The 21,668-nt window shown below is 52.4% G+C and overlaps 1 protein-coding gene across 1 annotated transcript in view; it reads right to left on the reverse strand.

The window, feature by feature from the left end:
- Nucleotides 1-18,971, reverse strand: part of MYT1 (myelin transcription factor 1) — a 67,120-nt gene extending 48,149 nt beyond the window's left edge. The window contains exon 1 of the mRNA XM_075166751.1: nucleotides 18,852-18,971. Coding sequence (XP_075022852.1) covers nucleotides 18,852-18,876 — 25 coding nt within the window. The 5' untranslated portion in view covers nucleotides 18,877-18,971. The remainder of the gene's footprint in view (nucleotides 1-18,851) is intronic.
- Between the last annotated feature and the right edge of the window lie 2,697 nt (nucleotides 18,972-21,668).

Genomic DNA, 21,668 nt, shown 5'->3' on the forward strand with positions numbered 1-21,668 from the left:
CGTTGACCCAGCAGATCCCGCTCCCGCAGCCCGGGGCTCGCTGCTCCTCGTCCCCACGTCACTCCCAGCCGTGGCCCCTCTCGCCGAAGCGCAGAGCCGGACGGTGCCTTGCTGCACTGAGTGGCTGTTTGGAGACCCAACAACTCATCGTACCAGTGAGCTGCATTTTTGATCCCACGGCCCTGACAAATACGTAACGCTGGCTTAACCCACTGTACTACCAAACCACAGGCTGCAAAGGCATCACAGGTTATGAAATTTGTGACGCACACTCTGATCTTTTATTTTCCCCTTTCTCAAAGGAAAGGGAGGGTTTTGATTTCAGTAGGATCAAACCTTTCTAGTGCTTTCACTGCTAAACGGACGCCTGCAGCATGGCATGCGTTGCTAACCCGCTAAGCGACCGGCTCAGCACCAGCACGGCTCCGAGGTGTTCGCTGCTGACAGCCAAGTACAGCCCTGCCCAGCTCCGCAGGTCCTGGGGGCACAGGGGAGAGGAGGGGAGCACCAGGATTTCCACCTGGCTATGCAAAGGGGAAGCAGACAGGTCATCGCTAGCGCGATGCCACTATTTTTCCATCTCCGTCTGCAGGAACCTGCCACCCTCCTTCCAGCGATTCCTGCTGTAGCGCCCAGGGGCCAGCCAGCAGCCCAGGGAGCACCCCCCGCCTCAGCTCCCTCCTCCAGCACCGCACAAAGCAGAAGTGACTCACGTCCTGCTTCCCGGCCCCACGCCGCCTCACCTCTCGGCTCATCCTGCTTTTGGTGCCACCAGTGGCCACCGCTGCCCAGGCGGCTACGTCAGCCCCTGTGGCCACCTCGTGCTTTGCCCCATGATACCTGGCAGTTTGGATGCTTTTGAACTCTCTTTGCCAGGTCCTTGATGGGAAAAGGGAATCATCCCTTTCCCATGGCCCTGGGACAGGACAAGGAGAAACTGGCTTAATCGCAAGAAGATTCAGATTTCCCAAACACGAGGACGTGTTGCAGTAGGAAGGGAAGAAGCACCGAAACCCACTCCTTGGAGAGGGAGCAAAGCCCTCAGCAGTGGGGTTCAGCAGCGGGTTAAAGACCCCCCAGGAGCAAGGCACAGACATCACCTTGCCATGGGACACAGCATCCCCAGGCCCCTGCCATGGCTGCACGGCCGTCCTTCACCCGGGACCCTTCTCCATCCCTGCCCAGCAGCTCTGCACACCGAGCCATGAAGTGCTCTGGGGAAGGGCCAGCATTTCATCCTGTTTCTCTGCCTCACCCAGCGCTACAGGAGCTGAAGCCCTTAGCGCACCAACGATGCAAAGGAAGCAAATGAGGCTACAGTCTCTCCTCATTAAGAGCAATATTCATGCTCCAGTGTTCATGGGCAGTTAATAAGACTTTTTATTAGAGTTGTCTTTCTTTTTCTACAAAGTGGCAGAAGCAGACTACACAGCGCTGCAGAAGATATAAAAGAAGGTGGTTTTCACCTTCCATCCTTGTATCACTTGTGTACTCTTCAAGAGAGGAATAAATGCTGCGTGCCCACAGCAGCACTGCTGTCTGTGCATTGTTCTTAAGTATATTGATCAAAAAGATTAAAGAGCGAACATTGTTCAACGTCCTATCTTCCCTCGGCTCCTTGGGGGAGCTGTCAAAACGCAAAGCTGCTCCGAGCATGGTGAGCAAGGCCACCAACAACATGGAAAACAAAGCAATGAGGTTCTCCCCTGGAGAATCCCTTTGGGGTTTCCAAGGCCCAGGGCAACAGCAGGGCCTCGAAAAGCTCTCAGTAGACGCTGACCCCCTCCAAGATGAGAGCAAGACCTGAGCCACAGGCATCTCTGCCTCCTGCCTTCACCCTGCCAGTCACTAAGAGTTGCCCAAAGTGTGCCTTTTCCTACTGCAATAGCAGGAACTTCGTATGAGCCTGCTGATTAATTCCTCTCCAAACATACCTGCGCCTGAACAAAAAAAAAAATACTTAAAAAAAAAAAAAAATCAAGCAAACCCTGGCTTATCACTTCCAAACAACGAGTGCCAGCATCCCCTCCTCTGCCAGGCTTATCCACAGCACAGACCGCTCCTGCCACCGGCTTCGTCTCCAGCATCCATCCTTTTGTGCACGCAGAGGGAGCCCTGCTCAGCAGTGCTCATCTGCTTGTGCCCAGCGCGTGTGCAAACAGGCGTGTAACGTGTCAGACATGCGGGAGAGCACCTCCAAGAAACAGGATGTTGCTTCTTTCTTCTTGCACGTTTCCCTCATTATTTTGTTCTAATTTGGCTTTCCTGGTACCTTTTCTATTCAATAAAAGCCAAATGCAAACCACGTCCCTTAATCTCCGAAACAGCAGCTCACTGCTGAGAAAATAATATAGATGTAACTTCCAGCATCACACACTTTCTTTTCCATTTATATGCAAATGCTGACCTTTCACCCAAGCTGTCTCAAAGAAGTATTTCCTTAAAAATGCAAATAGCATGTTGCAGGCAGTTACTCTGGCTGAGTCTTTCTTATATTATTATTATTATTTCTTTTAACCTTACCAGCGCTGTAAAACACAACTGCTAAACTGCACCCCAGTAATAATTACTTTTCATACCAAATCGAAAGCCTCCATGGAGCCGATGTGTCGAAACACCAGCAGGAGAATTCAGCGCAGATGAATTTTTAGAGACAGTTTTGGATAAGCGTGTCTTGGGCCAGGAGGAAGGAAGCAGCTCCAAGATGCATTGCTGCCGAAGGGAATGACCTGACGGCTCAGGGTGAGGTTACAAGAGCATCTTCTGTCTTGTAAAACCCTTCCCATGGTGCTGCTGACATGCAGAAGCCCTCGGGAAGGGGAAAACAACCTGCGTAAGCTGGGGAGGTTTGCATGGGGTGAGCACAGTGGACACAAGGAGCAAGTCCACCGGCACTGCTGGTGTTGGACACGGATGTCCTTCCTCACCTGAGGCGGGCTGGGAAGACCTTTGGGGTTGCGTGTGTGTGTGCACGGTGCATCTGTGCTGTACAAAGGGGCTCCGGGGCAGCGTTGAGGCTCCTGGGGCTGAAGATGAATAGTGAGAAGGGTGGTTGAAGAAGGGGCCGGTGGGGAAGTGGCCACAATGAGATGATGGATGCGGAGGAACAAATGAGATTGGGGGATTTCAGCTCCAAGACCCCCCCTAGTTCACCTCTCCTTCTCCCAGCCGTTGAGAGAGGGGTTAACCTCCAGGGAGAACAGCATAATGCTGCTTCCATCTCCATCCTGGCAGTGGTCCCAGTGCCAGCAGCCGCATGCCAGACTGCCCTCGGCTCACATCTCCTCGCCGATGGGGATGGGGACGGGGCTGTCCCCCCACACCGGGAGCACGAGCCCACCCCAACAGGTTGAGGGGTGAAAGGAGGCATCAGCAATTGCTGCAACCAAAGCTCCCCCTTCCTCACGACGGCTCCACACCCGCCCAGGGAGGTACCCCCAGCATGGATGGATGTCAAACAGACCGAGCTGGATGCACCGACCCAGCTCGGGGGTTTGACACCCTGTGTCCAAGCTGCTGCACCATCAGTTTGGAAATTGGAAGAGGAAGAGCGAGCTTAAGTGATGTGCTTGCAGAGGGGGATGCAGGGCTGCACGCTGAGGGGAAGCCAAATGTAAAAAGCAAAGGTAATAAATGAGGTTCTTCGCATACAGAAACAGCAAGTGAGAAGAGCCAGCTACAGACGGCCTTCCTGGGACAGGGCAACGCGTTGTTCAGCTCAGTACCTGCTTCTGAGCAGCAAACACAGATTTCCCCAGTATGTAGGGAAAGAGTAGAAGAAACAGGTGAGATATGAACTGATCTTTCCTCTATCATTTTAATCATCTATAGATTTAGCTGTCAATGACTCTTTAGTTCCTTCCCGACTCCAAACCTCCAGAGATGCCTCACTGTTGACTGCCACAGCCCAAGTGAATTTGAATCTGCTCTGGGACCTTACCCTTGGCCCCGTGAGTTCTGGGGAAAAAAAGCTGCAAAACCCCACATTGCTGCTGCCCCAAGCTGGGCACACTGAGGTGTCTGAGGGACGCAAACCCTTTTTTCCCCAGCACAGGACTGGGGTCCACCACCCGCTTGAACAAACGATGTTGATTTTCTGGATGGGGACTTCTACCACGTGTGACACCAGGTCAGGCAGAGGAGGGAGAAGCTGCCTGGAAGAGCCGGGGGAGAGGCTGGCAGCACCTCTGACGCAAAGTTAGATGACTAAGTGGGCTACTTCCCAGCTGCCAGCTTGTCTTTATGATACTAAGCCTTTCCTCTCTGCTGCCATATAAGAAGTGAAAAGTTGACACGTAAGCATGTGTCATACCGAGTCAGATAGACAGAAGCAATAAGGCATAAAAGGAGGTGATATCATCGTGCAGCAACAGCTCCCTGGGGTAAGAGGCAGCACTGCACAGCGCCCGCTGGCTCAGCCCCCCACGTCCCCCACCAGCATCCCTTCTTGTGGCACGGGCTTGGCACGCTCAAACCAAAACCCATTTCCACGCCAAACCTCCCAGACCAGGGGCACACACAGCGTGCCATGTTGCCTACCACGAAACGAGGTGATTAAGCTGACCCTTCAAACGGCTTTATTAAAAAGGAGCCTCCGCCGCAGCGCGTGGCTCTGCCAGCCGTAATGTCACGGCCCCCCAGGATCATCACTGCTGAATGGGGCGGCCGCTGTGCGCCACTTGCTTGAAAAGAAGGAGAATCATCAAATATGTTAAGTTTATAGCCCTGCTGGCACCGCTGTTAGCGCTCCTGCGGACCCCGTGTAATTGAAATTAAATAGAGGCGAGTGATACCTTTCTGTCCTTCCCACGGCAGCCTGCGCTTGCTTGTGAATATGGAGTGGGGACAACGAGGAGGAGGGATGGGGCAGCAGCTGGGTGCCCGTGGGCAGCGCTCTCGGAGCAGCTTTCATCCCCCTTCCAGCCGCTCGCACGGGCTGAGCCCGCTGTGCTGCATCAGTTTTGCCCCGATGCTGAGCTCCAGCCCGACCAGGAGCAGGGAAACCCCAAGACCCCAGCAGTGCGCTCGCTCCCCAGAGCCCACAGCCAAGGATTAGCTCATATCCTCTAACTGGGAAGTTTACCTCTCCTCCAAACCCTTCTTTTCCCAATCTTCTCCTTTCTGATGGGGTGTCCTTGCTCTCCTCAGCAATGCTCCCTGCTTGGCGGGGGAGCGCAGCGGGGAAGCAGCCAACCTGCCAGAGCTGCTCTGCCGGCACGACAGCGACCGGCCTCCCCGGCAGCCAGGAAAGCCGCTCCGTGACAGGAGGGAGCCGAAAGTTTCTAGGGAATGCGCGAGAGGAGCTGACAACTCCGTGCTCCTCTGAGACACTGCAGGCAAAGTTAACTGTTTAGACTGTCATGTTTTTTTAAAGCAACGACATGGCTCCCAGGCACTTTTATTTTCCTTTTTTTTTTTCTTCTTTTTTTTTTTTAATAAAAAACCAGAGCAGCTCCCTCCAGAAGGCTATTAATCCTCTCCTGTCACTTGTGTTCTTGGAGAGAGCATTTCTCTGGGCAAAAACAGCTAGTTGCTCGATGACTAATTACATCAAAATATTGAGGGCAACAAACAAACCTTTAACTCCACTTGCCAGAAGCTCGTTAGATGCAAAGCTTCAGAATTATGGAGGAGAAACATATGCATCAGCAGGAGAAGCTGGGACTCCAGACACGCTCATGGCCACATCAGCTTTCAGAGGCATGAACCTTCTTTCCTCTCTGCAGAGCCACTCGAGTCGGGCTAGCTTTGCCCAAGACAACTTTACCCAGAATATTCCCCACCCAAGACTTTTGATTTCTTACAAATAAAGATTTTTTGCCTTTACCAGGGAAGGGAATTAATTTATTTTCTCTCATTCCTATGCAGGCGCTTGGGTTTTCGGTACAGAGCAAGGACTGGATTCACGTACCCGAAGGAAGGCTCTTGCTTGGGTTTCAAGCCCCAGTACGAGAAGGTTTTCAAAAGTTCTTGGCTGAAATCAAGCAACTTCTCTCAAAGCCCATCTGGCACCTTCACTTAGCAGCAGCCTCCCCTTGGGACACGGCTTGGCAGACCAGACCCTTCCCTGCCCCAAAACTTTCACCGGACATTCAGCCAACAGGGCTCGGGCTTTGACTTCATTTCCAACCCATCACCCCGCCTTGCCCCTGCAGCCAGAATGGGAAAAGCCAGTGCCGAAAGAGGAAAGCCCAATTCTGCATTTAGGTGCTAAACCTGACGTTCTTCCAAGAGGGTTTGGATGTCCAAGAGCTGAAACAGGTGACTCAAATGCAAGCTTTGGCCCCAAACCCATGGCTGCCAGACAGACATCGCCGTCTGCCCCCCAGAGCTGCCCCCCCCCGGGCTGGAGAGCAGCAGGGGCAGGGAAAGGTGCCAGACTCCGGCTCTGAAACACCTGAGGCCACACGGGTTAACCAAAGGCAGCTGCTGGGGAGGTTTCTCTGCACTACGTGGGTGTCTCTACGCCCAGGTAATTGGGTACTCATCGCAAAACTTAACAAGCCGCACTCGGGGAGCCCAGCGACGAGCACAAGGCAGAGTTATTCAACATCAAATTGTTGGTTTCGAGGGACTGTTTAAAAAAGAAATTCAAAAGTGCTCAGAGTGTCACCTACAGATTTTGCCAGCAATACCTTGGTTTTTAAATACCGTGAGCATGAAAGCTCCCCCAGAGCCATCTCTTGTACCTTATAATAATATTCACCAGGGGATCCTCCTAATGTGGGGTTTGGTTTGAATCCATTGCTGTTGAATACACCTGACTCCTTGGCTCGCAGAGAGCGTTCAGGTAAACACGCCTGCGAGCTGCTGCTCGGAGAGATGATTGCGGCCCTCAGTATCGATCAGAAAGGTCTGATCGCACACCGCGAGAAGCTTCCCCAAAACGGGCACAGACCTGGCTTGCAGATGCTGTCCTAGGGAGAGCCATGCGCTTGCCAAATGGTTTCAAGCAAAGGAACGAAGAAACCCGAGTCTCTACTGCAGTTTATATTTAATTAGAGGAAAGGCAGCTTACGCAGCAGTTTCGGAAACATATTGTCTTACAGCATATTGGATATTTGTATCTTAACAGCTCGACATCGATTTCTTTTATGTAAAGGAAGAGGGGGGAAGAGAACTGCATGCCCTAAGTTGTGTTAGCTCCAGAGAGACGCCTGTACCGCTTGGACTAATGTTTAGAGTAATCAAAGGCGTGAACTCATGTATTATGTATGGGAACGAGAGTTTTCAGTCTTCTGCAAAAAGGAATCTCCAGCGTTTGGTATTTTGTTAGCAGGCTGGCACCATATGGCTCTCCCCTGCTGATATTCTTTCACACCAGAACTTTATGTTCAGATGCTTTAGTTAATATTTTACCCAGCAAGCATAAACAAGATGCAAAGATTGCAGTCGACAGCAACCTTCTCTTAAACCATATACCCGTGTTAATAGTGAAGGCTTCTTTCAGCACATAGCTTACTGAACACATGCCTGGCTTTTTTTTTTTTCTTAGGGGTCCAAGCTGGGCCATTTACTTTAACTGCGTTAGCATCAAACAAAACACAAGCAGCGAACCTAAGAACGACATTTTCACTCCCTTCCTACTCCGTTTTCTGGCTGGTCCAAGGCAGCACTGGATGTGTGCAGGTGCCCCCACATACAAGTGGGATTTGTGCACAGTTTAAGGCTGCATCTCTGCTTGTTTTTCGTTTCAGACTAGATAGATATCTCAGGAAGACAGGGTTGCCTCTTCTCCACTACTGAAGCAGGGATGGAGCACCAGGCAAAGCTCACGGCCCGCCGCGAAGCCTCACCCAAGCTCTAACAGCCTAAACTGGCCAAGCAAGACCAACGATACGGAGCATCCAACTTGATGGGCCTTACCAAGACTTGTGTTTCCCCCCACCCTGCCCCAAGTTAGACACAGAATCTCTTTGGAAAACTGCAGCTTGGAGATTTGGCTCTAAATATTACATTTAGGTTTCACCCCCCCCCCCCTTCCAATATTCTTATTACTCTTTAATATTCTTAAAACAAATAGGACCTAACAGATGTCTTTCAGCCTGCAGTCTTATTAGTGAGAATATTGTAAGAATGGAAATCAGGTCACAAATGTTTAATACTTTGTTTAAAAAGTCTTCAGCTTCTTTAAAGAGTTCCACTAATCCCAACATGACAGATGTACAAGGCAGTTTTGCTTGGGGCAGATTAAAATTCTCGCTCTGATTTGCTCTTTCATTTGGTCTGATTAAAATAACATTGCAATTTTTTTAATGTGCTGACTTCAAAATAAAAAAGGAAAGAATAAAAAGTGACCAGTAAAGGCCAGCATGATCACAATAAAAGCAAATTCATTGTTGCTAAGATAAAAAAGCAAGACAAAAGGAACTGAGGGACAGCCAGCCCATGCCCAGGTTAGCATTAAAGCTCTGTGTTAAAGATAAAAGGGGGACCTTTCCAAACTATGTTTTTCCATTTGAAAGTGTTTATTAATCTATTCTCTCTGAAGCAAAAAGTTCAATGAAAGACAAAGATCAAAAGCATTTTAATTCAGGTGAAAAATATTTTTTTTTAATCTTTTTTTTTTTTTAAACCAAACCAAAATGAAAAGCAGAGTATTACAGACTGTGTCACTTCATTATTCTGCTATAAGACTGACACTGGGAACAGCCCGGCTGGGAGGACGAGGTGATCTCAGCCACCCTTTCCCCAACCAAACTGTGCCCAGAAATTCCCTGTTTCCTTCCCTGACCTCCTTTCACACCAGACCACCCTGCCCTGGACAAGCTTTCACAGCTAACTTCATTTCCGCGCTGCTAGAAAACACACTGGCATTGAGTCACGCATGAACGTGCGCGTGGCGATCGATACACCAGGATGCTCTGGTGGGATCGGCGGAGGAGCAGGGAGGCGGGATGGAGCCCCGACCGTGCTCGCAGCCCGTCTCCTCTCCCCACAGTCATCCATAAACAAGCCAGAGCCACATGTGCCTTTGCCATCTTGGGTCTGCCCGAAAACGGCCACGGCTCCCAGTGCTGGGTCCCTCCACGGCACCACTGGACCAGTTTCATACAGGCATTGCCTCACCAAAGGCTCCTGTAGCACAGGCGGAGGCATTGCTTTAAAAAGCAACCAGTGATGTTCAAAATACAGTCCTCAAAAGGGCAAGCTCCTGCTTAAAGGGACCAAGATTTCACGCTAAGGTCCCAGGCTGTTAGTCTGGACCTTCCTGGCCCAGAAACTTTCTCTGCCTCCCCATGCCCACCTGCAAAACCACAGCAAGGCCTCACAGGACTATTGTAGGGATGAATATGCTCAACAACAGAAAAACACTAGTTTTGTGTTGAGTATTTAGCCATTTTTCCTTAAAACTCCAGCTTGTGCCTTCTATAAAAGAGTCCACAGAAAATCTGCAAAATATTTCAAGTTCTCAAGGAGTTGCTCCATTCAGGTGATTTTTAATATTTACATGCTTTAAATATAAGTGTTCAACACACGTTCATGCCTTCGAGGCGTCCTCACCTCGGTGCCCACCTCCAGCTATTCCCAGGGCAGAAACAACCTCCCCTCCATGCACGATGCTGCGGCAAAGCAGCTCCGAGAAGTTGAGGGATGCCCTCCCGCGCTGCTGCTCTCGCGCAGGGGAAGCCCAGTGAATCTGCCCGGGGAGGAGGCCCTTGGAAACTGCTCTTCACCTTCTGTGGCTCGGTCCTGTCCCAAAGGGCCAGGACACCGCGCAACTGCTCACAGCGAAGCAGCTCCCGAGCTCTGCAAGGGTAAACGCTGCTCTTTCAGAAATTCCCTTCCACAGATTAACCTGCCAAGAAGAGAAACTCGCTTCCTCCAAACATACACACACAAAGCCCTTTTCTCCTTGGTGAAAATATATGGGGGGAGAAGGGGGGTGGCAGATTTCCCTCCCATCTCTGAAAGGAGCAGAAGGGATGCCCCAGCTCTGCTCTTTACCATTACTCTTGACCTTGCTCCCAGATCCCAGAGCAGAAATCTCATGTAAATTCATTTCACTCTAAAAAGCAAGGTGGTTCGAGGCATTTCTCCCACCCCAGAAGCTTTTCATAGCATGTGCTTATCACCACGCTTCTCTATTCACACCATGATGTCCTCTCTAAGGACTAGGTGGTGGGTCAAGTTTCTACTTTGCAAAGGTGAACAGGCTTAGAAGCGATACAGAATATTTTAGGATGGGAGGTTTCACACAAGCCAGCCTTAAGGATGTTAGAGACACCTGGGAACTCCGCACAGCCAGGGAGACCAGCACTGGTATGTAGGTGGTGGAGTTACTCTTTGTAGACACCAGCAAAACCCAGGAGAAAGGTGGAAAGAAAGGTGGGAAGAGCGAGGTTTCCTGACAGCAACTTCTGCCCCGTCAAATCTCTAGAAATACCTGGGAACCCAGCCTGCTAGTCCCTTTCACAGCTGCTACCTCCCAAAAAGACAAATAAACCTGGTCTGGAGCCTCCTCAGCCTCCCTCCTGGGTGTCAGCATCCTTGCCTGCACAGCTAGGGAGTACACAGCATTTGCACAACAAATAACTCAAAGAGGGGATTTCTTGGGGAAAGAAGAGTAACACATGGTGATGTATTCCTAGCGCTAAGTTTACAATGTGGATCCTCCACCTTCAGCGCCCGTGTACGAGAAAGGGGAACAGTTATAAAGTGACAGCAGGAGATGTTCTTTGTCAGTAAGGAAAGAGCTCTAGCAACCAAGCCGTACAGTTCACGGCTGTAAAACTAAGTCCTTCCATTTACACACTGCCACACACAAAGCAAAGGGGAGACCGGGTCTTGCCCCCCACTTTGCCATTAAACTCTCACGTCTGACTTCCCAGCGGTAACACGATGCTTCCCCCGCGTCTCCCTCCCCTTCCCACGGCTGATTTCATGTCTTCTGGGAAGCCCAGCCCAGCCGTGGCAATTTCCCCCGCATGCTCCGGCCTTTACTGTAAACCTGCCGCTTCTCCCCGCCACTCAGCTCTCAGGGGGCAAAGGGTCCCCCCCAAACCTTTGAGTGGGGCAGATGCCAGCACCCCTTGCAAAATAAGCACCCCCAGGTTGCAAATGGAGGCACTATCCCTCACCGGAGAGGGAGCTAGGGACCATTTTGCATTGCACCGACTGATTTTTGGGGCTCAGGAGTATAAACTCACCTGCCCTCCTCAAGGCCTGATGCAGAATCACGTTGGGATTTGGAGGGAGAAGAGTTTCTATTCCTGAGCTCCAAAAGCTGTGCAATTCAGCCTGTTTAGGGTGTATTGCTGACTTAGGGTTCACTGTTCCCCCCAAAGCCCAAGAAGCTGCTGCATGCCCCATCGAGAAACTAAGTTTGGAGGCAGCACCCCAAAGCCTCGGCTTACGGGGAGGAGGGGGGGGCGGGGGGGGAGGGAGTTTAGCACTGTCTGCTAAAATGGCAGCTGCTCTGACGCCGAGCTACGTCTTGCAAAGTCAGCCCTGCCCTCATCATCTGATTGCCAGGAACCGGGGCCGCTCCGCTGCCGGCTCCCCCGGGGGGCTCTGCGGGACGGGGCGGGGGGCGCAGAGCCGGACCTTCGCCTGCCCCTGCCTACCCGCAGTTTACGGCTTCGGGTTGTTGGGGAAAGTCCCGGCCCAGCTGGGTTAGTCCCCGGCCTAATGACTTGCCCCAGCCCGCGGCTGGAAGGCACCTGGGCTCCCTGTGCCTCCCCCCCCCCCCGCCCCGTTCCTCTCCCACCCCAGCCCGGGGCCATTAAACCGACACAGCCCGGCTCTACAAAAGAAAAGCCGGTGGAGGTGGGGGGCGGCTCTTCCCCTGCTCCGCGTCCCCCCTGCTTTGGGGACAAGGATGAGCCCGGGGGAAAAGGGACCGGGCACCGAGTAGCAGCACAGCCGGGGAGGAGAAAGGGGGAGGTCTGGGCTCTTCAGGGGATGGGGTTCTCCCCCGCTTCCAGCCCAGGGTTTGCCCGAAGAGGAGGGGGCACTCCCGTCCCAAAGCCACCAACGCCACCCTTGGCAGTGACTTTAAGCACCGTCCCGCAGCGGGACACCCCTCCAGCCGGGCCAAGCTCGGGGGATCCCCTTTGCAGGGGCTCCTGGGGGGGGCTGCATTTCTGGCAGTACGAGCTGTCCCCGCTGCCCCCGCGGGGCGACGGCGACCCTGCGGGGGGGGGAGGAATTCACGGCCCTTTGCCCGGGGCTGCACAGGGGACAAGCGGCTCTGCCCGCCCAGACCCCTCCTCGACGGGACCCCCGGGAAGTTGCCACCCCCGCCCGCGACCGCCCACCACCGGGGGACGGTGCCCTCCGCCGTAACGGCACCCCGGGACAGACCCGGACCCGCCGCTCCGGGGTACAGGGACCCCAACTCCGCCGGGATACAAGGGGCAGCTTCCGTCTGTTTTCTGGGAAGGGATAAAGCCAACTTTCTGGAGTTTTCCTACTTTTCTCGGCTTTGTGCGGCGGGGATCCCACAGACCCCGAAACCACTTGCGGGGGGAGGGGAAAAAAAAAAAAAGGAAAAAAAAAAAAACCCAAGCAAAAATAAGTTATCCTTGGTCTTCCCGAGGCAGGAAAAAGAGGGAAAGGAAGGGAAGAGGGCAGGCAGCTTTAAGAGGGAAAGAGCTGAAGGGGACAAGTCGCGCCCGGGTTTCTCGGGCCGCAGCAGCAGGCGATGGTTTGCGCTTTGCAACATGCGCCTGCTCCAATCTGCGCTGCTCGGGAACAATAAACAGGATCATACAAAGAAGTGGAAAGGCGGCATCTTTGCTTCTGGTTTCTATGACAGCATCAGAGACAAACCAACTATAAACTCTAATTCCTGGATTCCTCCTCCCCCCCCCCCCTCCCCAAACCCGCTTTTGTCTGCCATTAATTAAAGTGGCCATATGGAAAAGACTGATAATAACAGCAGATGAGCCAACGAGAGAGAGGGAAAGGGAAAGAAAAAAAAAAACAAAACCAAAAACCCCACAACTAAAAGTAGCGGTAGGGCGATGGCGAGGATTTAGCCTGGGCTTTTTGCACTTGTTTTCAGCGGCTGCTCGGAGCGATGGGGGCTCAACAATAGCGGGAGGAGAGCGGAGCGGCGGGCGCCGGGCTGCCCCTCGCACCGCTGCCCGGCCGGGTCGGGGGGAGCGGAGGGCAGCCTGCCCCCTTCCCTGCCCCGGCAGCCCGGCTCCAGGGGATGGGGGGGCTCGCACACCCCAGGCCTCCTGCTCCGAGGGGGCTCATCCGCACGACCTGCCCCTTTGTGTGGGCGAGCCTCGGAGGGTGCTGAGCTCCGCTTTGGGGCCGCCTCCCCGGGGAGGGTTGGTCCTACCCGCCGGCAAACTGCGCCCCAAACTCAGCCTAACTCGCCGGGGGTCGATCGAAGCTCAAGCATATCCTCAGGCACCAGCCCCCCTCCCTTCGCCCTCCCCCCAAATTACCTACAGAACAACAACAACAAAAACAACTTTGCTGAAATTGATAAAGAGATTAGCCAAGCAAAGCCTCTTCCGAGCTAGCTAAAAATAAGAACCCGCAGATTTCTGTCGTGGTCAACGTATAGAGAGAAATCCACAAACATGGCACACTTCCCTTGTTCCTCGCTGCTATAAATAGAGAACTCTAAAGTAGTCAATATTGGGGAAGGGGGGGGGGGGAAGAGGAAAAAAAAGTCTGCCAGTGGCAAGAGCGAGCACCCGGCCGGCGACTTGAGCGGGCAAACGCCAGCCCTCCGCACACGCGTCCATCGGCCAGCAAAGCGCGGCCCCCCCGCCGGAGCGCGGAGCTCCCTGCAGACCCAGGAGTAAGAAACTGCAGACTTGGGCTGGAGTTTTTGTAGTAAGGGGGCTGGGGTGGGGTGGGGGTAGAGCCCGGAGACGGACGCGCGGAGCCCCGGCCCCCGCACCGCGGGCGCGCACCGCCATCAGCACCTCCGAGAGCTCCGCGGCCGCGGAGGCCGCCGGCGGCGCAAACTCCTCCCGGGAGCGTCTTCTGCTAACACCGCGCACGCTTCCCTCCGGATAAACATCCGCCGATCTCGCGGTCCACAAACCCGGCAAGCATCCTCTTCCAGAAATATTCAGAAAGTTTCCCGGCTGAATGCGATGTTGTGCTTTTTTTTTTTTTTAATAAATCTCCTCCTTTCTCGTCTTATTCAACCTCTTTTCAGTCAGAAGCATAACATGTCCACTAGCGTCTCGCAGCCAGCGAGAGAGCGAGCGAGCAAAGATGGACCTAGGAGCATGATGATCATCGTAAAAATCCCCTCGGTTCTCCAGTGCAATTTTCAAAACAACAACCCAGCCTTCGTGCTCTAAAGGCGAAACGCCTGCGTCTGTTTACATCAACTGTGTGCTCCGAAAGCCTTTCCCCTCTGTCTCAATCCCAGGGAGGGGAAAAAAAAAAAAAGAAAAAAAAAAAAGAAGAGGAAAAAAAAAGAAAAGAAAAAAGCCAGCATTATCTGCCTTTGTCAGCGAAAGAACATAATATTGACTTACCTTTCCCCACAGCTATTGTCTGCCCCTTTGCAAAATGACATCACGGAAACCAATCATGAAATTTGCATGGGGGAGGTTGTGGGGGGAGAGTTCTTGGAGGGCAGCCCACTTCCCTACACCAGTAACACGCGTGTAAGACGGGTTGTTGGTTTCAATTAAATATCTGATACTCCTTAGTGTGTGAACTCTTAAGCCTGCTAAAGGCAATGTCTCATTTACTTAATGACCGCTCTCATTAATGGAAATGGCACAGAGGGGGCTTGCTGCGCCTTCCCTTTGTAAATACACTACCCATGAACCCTTGGGGTTGCAATATATCTGTTTACTCTCTGAGGTGAAATAAATTTACAGTATAGCATCAAAAAGAGAGAGAGATGGAGCTGCTGACTTGAGTGCACGGAGAGTTGGGGCTCTCCCAGCCCCGCCAGCCCCTCTCGCCTTGCACCCCCCCCTCCCTGAGACCCAGCAGAAGGTGAGTGATTTTACCCGAGTCGATTCATAATTAATATGCACGAGGCTCGGGGCTCCTTTGATAGCAGCAACACAAAAGGACGGCGAGCGCGACAAGCGCCGTGCCGTGTCCCCCCCCGCGCATCCCAACGCGTGGTACGGCCCAATAATTCCTAATAGCAGCAAGCAGCGAGTGACAGATGCCCTGGGTTAGCACAGCTCCAGCGAAAGTACTTTACAATATTTATTGGTGGTTAGGAAGATGACCTATCACCATAAAGAACAGACTGGGAAATTTATTGCCTCTATGAACCTGGAAGTATTGCATATTAGCTGATATACATATTCAAAAGCGAGTGGTTAAAAGGTGTATAAATATTTTTTTTTTCCACCTCTTAAAAAAAAAAAATGACACAACGTATTCCCAGCAGACATCGCCTCACCCCGGGAAGGACAGACCATGGCTCAGGCAGTTGCATTTTGGGCTTCGTGATGGGAAAGAGAATAACATAAGGATAAATCCTAAAAGAAAACAGTGACTAAAATAGTTTGGGGATTGTTACTAAGTGAGAAAAGTGCGTGTTCTTCCATTACGTGTGTTTTCCTCCCAGCCGCACTTTCCAGAAGCTAGCATCATCTTTCCTTGAAAATACTTCCGTTCGGCGGAGATCTGGCCATCCCGGGAGGAGAAAGCCCTCGCCGAGCTGGAGGGAGGGAGGCTCTGCGGAGAGACCCCGGCACCGTGCGGCAGGAAGGGCATTAGTACGTCCTGTCCATGCCCCCGCCTCCAGACAGGAGCATTAGCACTTGGATTGCAACTTTTCGGAAATAGTGGGGGGGAAAACAGGCGTGCTGCAGCTCCGTGGGGTGAGGGGGTCACCTTTCTACCCAGCCCTTTTTCCTGCATTCTCACACCATCCCCAGCATCAGCAAGACAATTAAGACTTTACTGTCATCTTAATGAAGACTTCCGAAAAGATGCGGGAGCTCACAAATGGACAGAAACCCCAGGAGCCTTTAGAGAGCTGAGAGAGCAGAGGCAGAGCCTGGCAGGGAAAGTTGAATCCTGCTGGAAGCTCCAGCTCCAGAGTTGTGGGAGCCCCTCTCCAGCTCCCCACCACCCCACTCAGGTTCAGTGCAGGCAGGGAGAGGGAAAAGCCTCACACGCTGCCCGAGGTTTCAGCCCATGCCCGTTACTAGCTCTGCCAGACACCTGCCTGGCAGCATGGGCTTGAATGGGTGCTGTATGCAACCCCATCTCAGCCACGGACCATTACAGGGTGCATGGCAGGGGAGAGTGATTTGATTTCCCATTTCAGGTGTTTTATTGAGGAGAGGGTGACAGAAATACTAATTTTAAACTGTTGAGGCCGCTTTGGAGATTCTTACGATACCCATTTCCATGGCTTGCAAGCCTGGTGTGCTCCTAAACCATTAACATAAAGGAGGTATTCAGCAGAGAGTACTCCTGAAAAGCCGTTTTCTATCTCCTTTGGACACACCACGAAGACAGGGATATTTTACATCCTAAACCTTTGGCATTCAGAAATTCTATTAAACTCTTATCTGCAGGCAGCAGGCCTGGTGCTACACTGCATCTCCATTGTTCTGTACCCGCGATAGAATCAAAGGGAGGGACGGGAGGACTCCGCTCCTCTCTGCTCACAATGCTGCCTGGTCCTCTCTACCGCTATTTCATTTAGAGACGTAATGCTAAAACTCGAGAAACAAAAGCACAATAGATAGGCTAGAAGGCAGGAGGGGAATATGTTTACTTGCATGTGTTTCCACATAAATTCGTGTACACACACTGCATGTATACGAACATACACACACGTGCAAACATACCTGTGCCTCTCTGAGTATTAGAGCAGATAAATTTTATTATTGCTGTTGTTGCATTTATTAACATGCGACGCACCTAGGAGCCTGAAGGCAGCTGACAGCTTTGATACCGTTCTACTAAGCTCTGGGTTGCGAGAGGGTGTTTGGCTTTTCTTTGTTCCCAAACTCCCCAGACTTCCCCTTCCCCTCCCCTCAAAAGCTCCCAAAACGCTGCAAACGAGCAGCGCCTGACCCGGAGTTTCTACTTCCCACCAACTTCAGCAGCCGGCAGGAATTCCCACCTCACGGCCCCCAAATCCCTCCCCACCCCCTGAAGATCTCCGGGTCAGACCAGCCGCCAGCCCCAGCTTCCCCCCCACACCCCACGCTGGAGGAGCCCGCGGGGGAAGCGGGGCCACGCATGGGCTCCGGCGCGGCGGCGGGTCAGCACCACGGCGGCGGACAGCTCCGGCCGCCCCGCCCGCTCCCGCTTTAAAGCGTTTTCCACCCTTTTGAGCATTTTTCAACCTTTTGGGGGGGGATTTTTTTTCTTTTCAAGCTCTACAGAGTCACTTTATAGCTGTTTTCGGGGAGGAGATCATTCCCGTGTGTTCTCAGGTCTGAAAGAGCTGCCGCTTCCCTAAAGGGAGCCGTACAGCAGAGAGCTATAAAATAAATGTTCAAGTATTTTCGCCTTCGGAGCGTTGTTTGAGACGGGTGCTCCGAGGGTCCCTACCTGCCTGACGCCTGCAGAAGCGAATGCCAAAAGGATTTTTAAAAGTAGATTCCCTTCAAGCTCCCCCTGCCCCATGCAATTTGTTGGGGGGGGGGGTGTTGTTGGTTTTTTTTGTTTTGGTTTGGGGTTTTTTTATGTCTTACTATGCTCATGTTTTCAGATCAAGCGTTTCAAGTTTGAGATTATTTAAAATAAAACTGCATTTGCTTGTGTAAACACAGACATAAAAACACCGCACTGCATTTCATTGGCTTCTTTGAGTCTGTTTCAAAGTAAATTAGATCTCAAACTTCATGCATTTGTAATTGGCACCAACTTCTCCGGTTACCAGCTGGGGGTGAAAGATTTTTTTCCTTGTTTCTTTCTGAAAGCTTCTATGCAGATGGGCTGGCTGCCTTAATGCCTCAGACTACAATTAGTGCTGTTGTACGCCGAATAGAAATGGCCAGCATTAATATTGTATATGGAACAGCTGAAGGGTTGCGAAGAAACCTGCCCACTACAGGCCCCTGGCAGATGGAACAACATGCACAGGCACAAAAAAACTTTTAATAACCCTTTGCTCGCTCTCCGGCGCGCCCCTTCTCCCCGATTTGGGCGGTTCCTTCCCGAAGAGGCAATGCCTTTGTCTAACCCAAATCTAGAGCTCTTTTCTCCCTGAAGAACAACAATTGGAGCGATCACCATGTTTTACAAAAAGCACCTCGCATTATCCCAAAACTTTCTCCTTTGTGCCTCGGTTAATGCAGGCACTGAAACACACCCAGCTGAACAGGCACGAACTAACTTTATATTTAATAACACCCCCTCGCCCCTTTATTATCCAGCAACGTGCAAGAGGAGAAAAAACCGCAAAACCAAACACCACCACCACCCCCCCCCCAGCAGAACTGTGACCAGAAGCGGCAGAAAACAGGATTTTCTCCTCACCCCCCTCCCCTTCCCTCCTCACCCTTTGTAATTAGGTGAAACCGGCGGCAGCGGGGACAAAGCCCCGCTGGTGCCTCGGAGCAGCAGCACCGGGGGCCGCGCACCCCCCGCACCTGTAGCCCTTCACAGCTGAGCCCGGAGCAAAGCGGGGCGGGGGGACGACGAACGAGCCCAGGACCTCGCTTGCTAAACGCAAACACGGGAAACCTGCGCTCTGAAATACCCTCGGGAACCTCTTTCCACCATGCCATTGTGGGGGAAAAACATCATAAAACAAGGGGGAACGGGGTAGTTTGTGGGTCCGTGATGCCGACCGACCCCCTTTGCCAAGGCGTGGCTTAGGCAGAATTAAGCTGCTCGAGCTTTAGAGGAGAAACAAGGGGAGGGACACACACTCAGGACTCCCCTACACTCGCACCCCACCCCACCCCCGCCAGCAAACGGCTACGAACCGAGGAAAGTCCCGCAGAGCTTCATCCTTGCCGGGTGGCGGTGGCTGCCTTCGCCCGGGGCGGTGGGGGGGAGCCGGGAGGGAGGGAGCGGAGCGGCCGCGGGGTTACTCCATCATCCCTGGGAAAAGTTGCCGTCCGGGGCAAAACTTATGCGCGGCGGCGGCCAATGGGACCTCGCCGCAAAATCACTGCAGCGCACTCGGCGGCCAATCAGCGGGGGCCCCGCACAATGGCTCTGGTGTCCCCCCCCACTCCCCCCTCTCCCTCCCCGGGGATGCGGCTTCCCCCCACCCCCCCCGGCTGGGTAGGGGGGGAGAAGCTGGGGAAGGGGACCCGTCCTCCCCAGTGGTCGGGGTCTCAGCACCTCATTTCTGCCTTTAATTAGATGAGAGATGAAGTGACAACTTCACATCCCAATGGAGGGGTGGGGGGCGTAGAATCCCACACACACCCCCTTCCAGGCCAAGCATCCCTAGGGAGCCCCATCCACCTCCACTATTGCAGGGAGACCCCAAAAGACACCGAATCTGCTTGCGGAGTGACAGTCCCCCCAGCTCACCCCGGGGCGGGCAGGGGACGTGCCCACAGCCATGCGGGCAGTCCATGGGCTGGCAGGGCTCTGGGCAGCCCAGCCGCCAGGCCACTGGCCCTTTTGCATACCCGAGTCCATTTAGAAATGCACAAGTCTAATGATGGCCACACACAGCTCGTTGGATGCTTTGGTCGAGTCCAGGGTGCATGGGGGAAGGGAAAGGGGGAATTGCTTCTGGGAGAGATCCGAAATGGAAAAGAATGTCCCTCTGCCTCAAAGGACAGATGGCAACATTGGACTGGACTGATCCCAGCTGGAGAAAACTGGCTACAGGCCAGTGAGGAGCACTCTCACTGGCCTCCCAGATGGAAAAGCAGGGAAATAGTTAGCAGGAAATAATAATAATAATAATAATAATAATAATAATAATAATAATAATAATAATAATAATAATAATAATAATAATAATAATAATAGAAAACTAACCAGGATTGTGATTAACATGTGTGATAGCACTGAACTTTCTTACCCCGTTGGCTTGGAGGGCAAAGTGCCTTCTCTAGGTTGTGTGACCCACCACGCTCTGCTCATTACCCTAGATAAAAACAAGGCCAGCTCCTTCCGTGGGTCAGCCCTGGCCTGCAGAGAGGGGGAAGTGCCATTTCTGAAAGCCGGGGTGAGGAGGAAATGCCTGGCAAAAAGCCTGATTGTCAATGTGAAAACTCAGCACCCTGACCTGGGTGGGCAAATAAATGCATTTGCAGAGAGGGCGAGCCCACCCAAGCCTCAGCTCAGGTAATTTGGGAAAGGGAAAGGGGAAAAGCCTGCGCTTGGAGGGACAGGTGGCACCAGTAATAAGGAGCCTGGGACAAAGCTGATATTAACTGAAGGAGAGCTGAATGCAATTTATCTCAGCAGGGCATGCTTATATATTTGGGTAATTTTTTATTTTATAAACATAAGGGGGGGATGCACTTGGAATAAAGGTCAGCAAAGAATGTAGAACAAGAAGCTAATTCACTCTTTGGTGCAAGATCCCGGGCTGAACTCTTTGTTGAATACGTCTAACTCCTTAATCCAGATTTCTTTGAAGGCAGAGAGCTGGAAGAGGGAGCGGGGAGGAACAGCTTTGCTGGGTTGGGGCAGGGGGTGTGTGAATACCGAAGTGCACCTTTTCTTCCGCACATCCATCGTGGTCTTCTGCTGGTCTCAGAGAGGTCTACGAAAATAATAATAGTAATAACCTTTATCATCATCATTGGATTGAATTGAAAGTCAGGAGTTTGAGTCAAATTAAAGGTGTAACTGTTGAATAGGTGGGCTTTTTTGAGATCCTTACTCTTAGAAGGACCTGGATAAACCATGCTTAGCTCAGCCGGATCACTCGTCTGGGCTGGATATGGCTCAGCAAAGGAGCTGGAACTGGCCCCCCTGTACAGCTACATCTGACTGCACAGATCTCCCGGCAGAAGGGGGTGTGAGACAGCCTGTTTGGGGACTGGCACCTCTTCTGACTTTGAATTAGCAGCTCTGTCTTTGCAGAATATTCTGTGCTTTATTGTCCCTTCAATCCCCACCTTGGAAGATGAGAGGTGACATTGCAGAGAGCTCTGCGCTTGGAAAATGACTTTCAGAATTACGTTCTGGCAATTTGAAACTTTCACTCTCTCATCTTCAGCCTCTTGGGGCTTTAATGGGAGATAGCAAAGTGCCTCTTCCTCCTCCCCTCTTTTCTTTTCCTTCCCTGTTCTCCTGCAGCTGCAGCGGCCAGGATTCAGCAAGGTCACTTAACTCCATTGCTTCCTGCGTGCAGGAGATCTCAAATTAAGGGGTGTTGGGAGCAGCCTGTTGAGATGAAACAGCCTTCACTCAGCTCCAGCAAGCAAGGAAACGAAGCCCATTCACAGTGGCCCCAGACTGGCCCACCCTCCCTGTGCTTTAGCTGGGGAAAAGGCAAAGACATGGAGGAGTGAAAAGCAGAGTAAAATTAGTCCATCCTTGAGCTGGAAGCTGCTGTCTTTTGTCTAGCAGAGGGACCCCAAAATGTTATGAGCAGGTCTTGTGGCTGCAGCTGCCTTGTCCACTCCTGCTGGGTGTTTTCATCAGCATCTCACCCTGGATCTTGTTTTCCCCCAAATTCCTGCTGCTGCCTCCCCTTTCCCCCCCTTCACCAGCGAGGCGGAGCTGGCCCTGGCTCCCTCCATCCTCTGGTCTTGGAGCACATTGCAAAGACATGGAGCTTATGCCTTTGGGCCAGCGGTGTGATCCTCTTCCCAGGTGCCACT

Source organism: Calonectris borealis, chromosome 17 (genome assembly GCF_964195595.1).
Source record: "Calonectris borealis chromosome 17, bCalBor7.hap1.2, whole genome shotgun sequence".
NCBI lineage: Eukaryota > Metazoa > Chordata > Aves > Procellariiformes > Procellariidae > Calonectris > Calonectris borealis.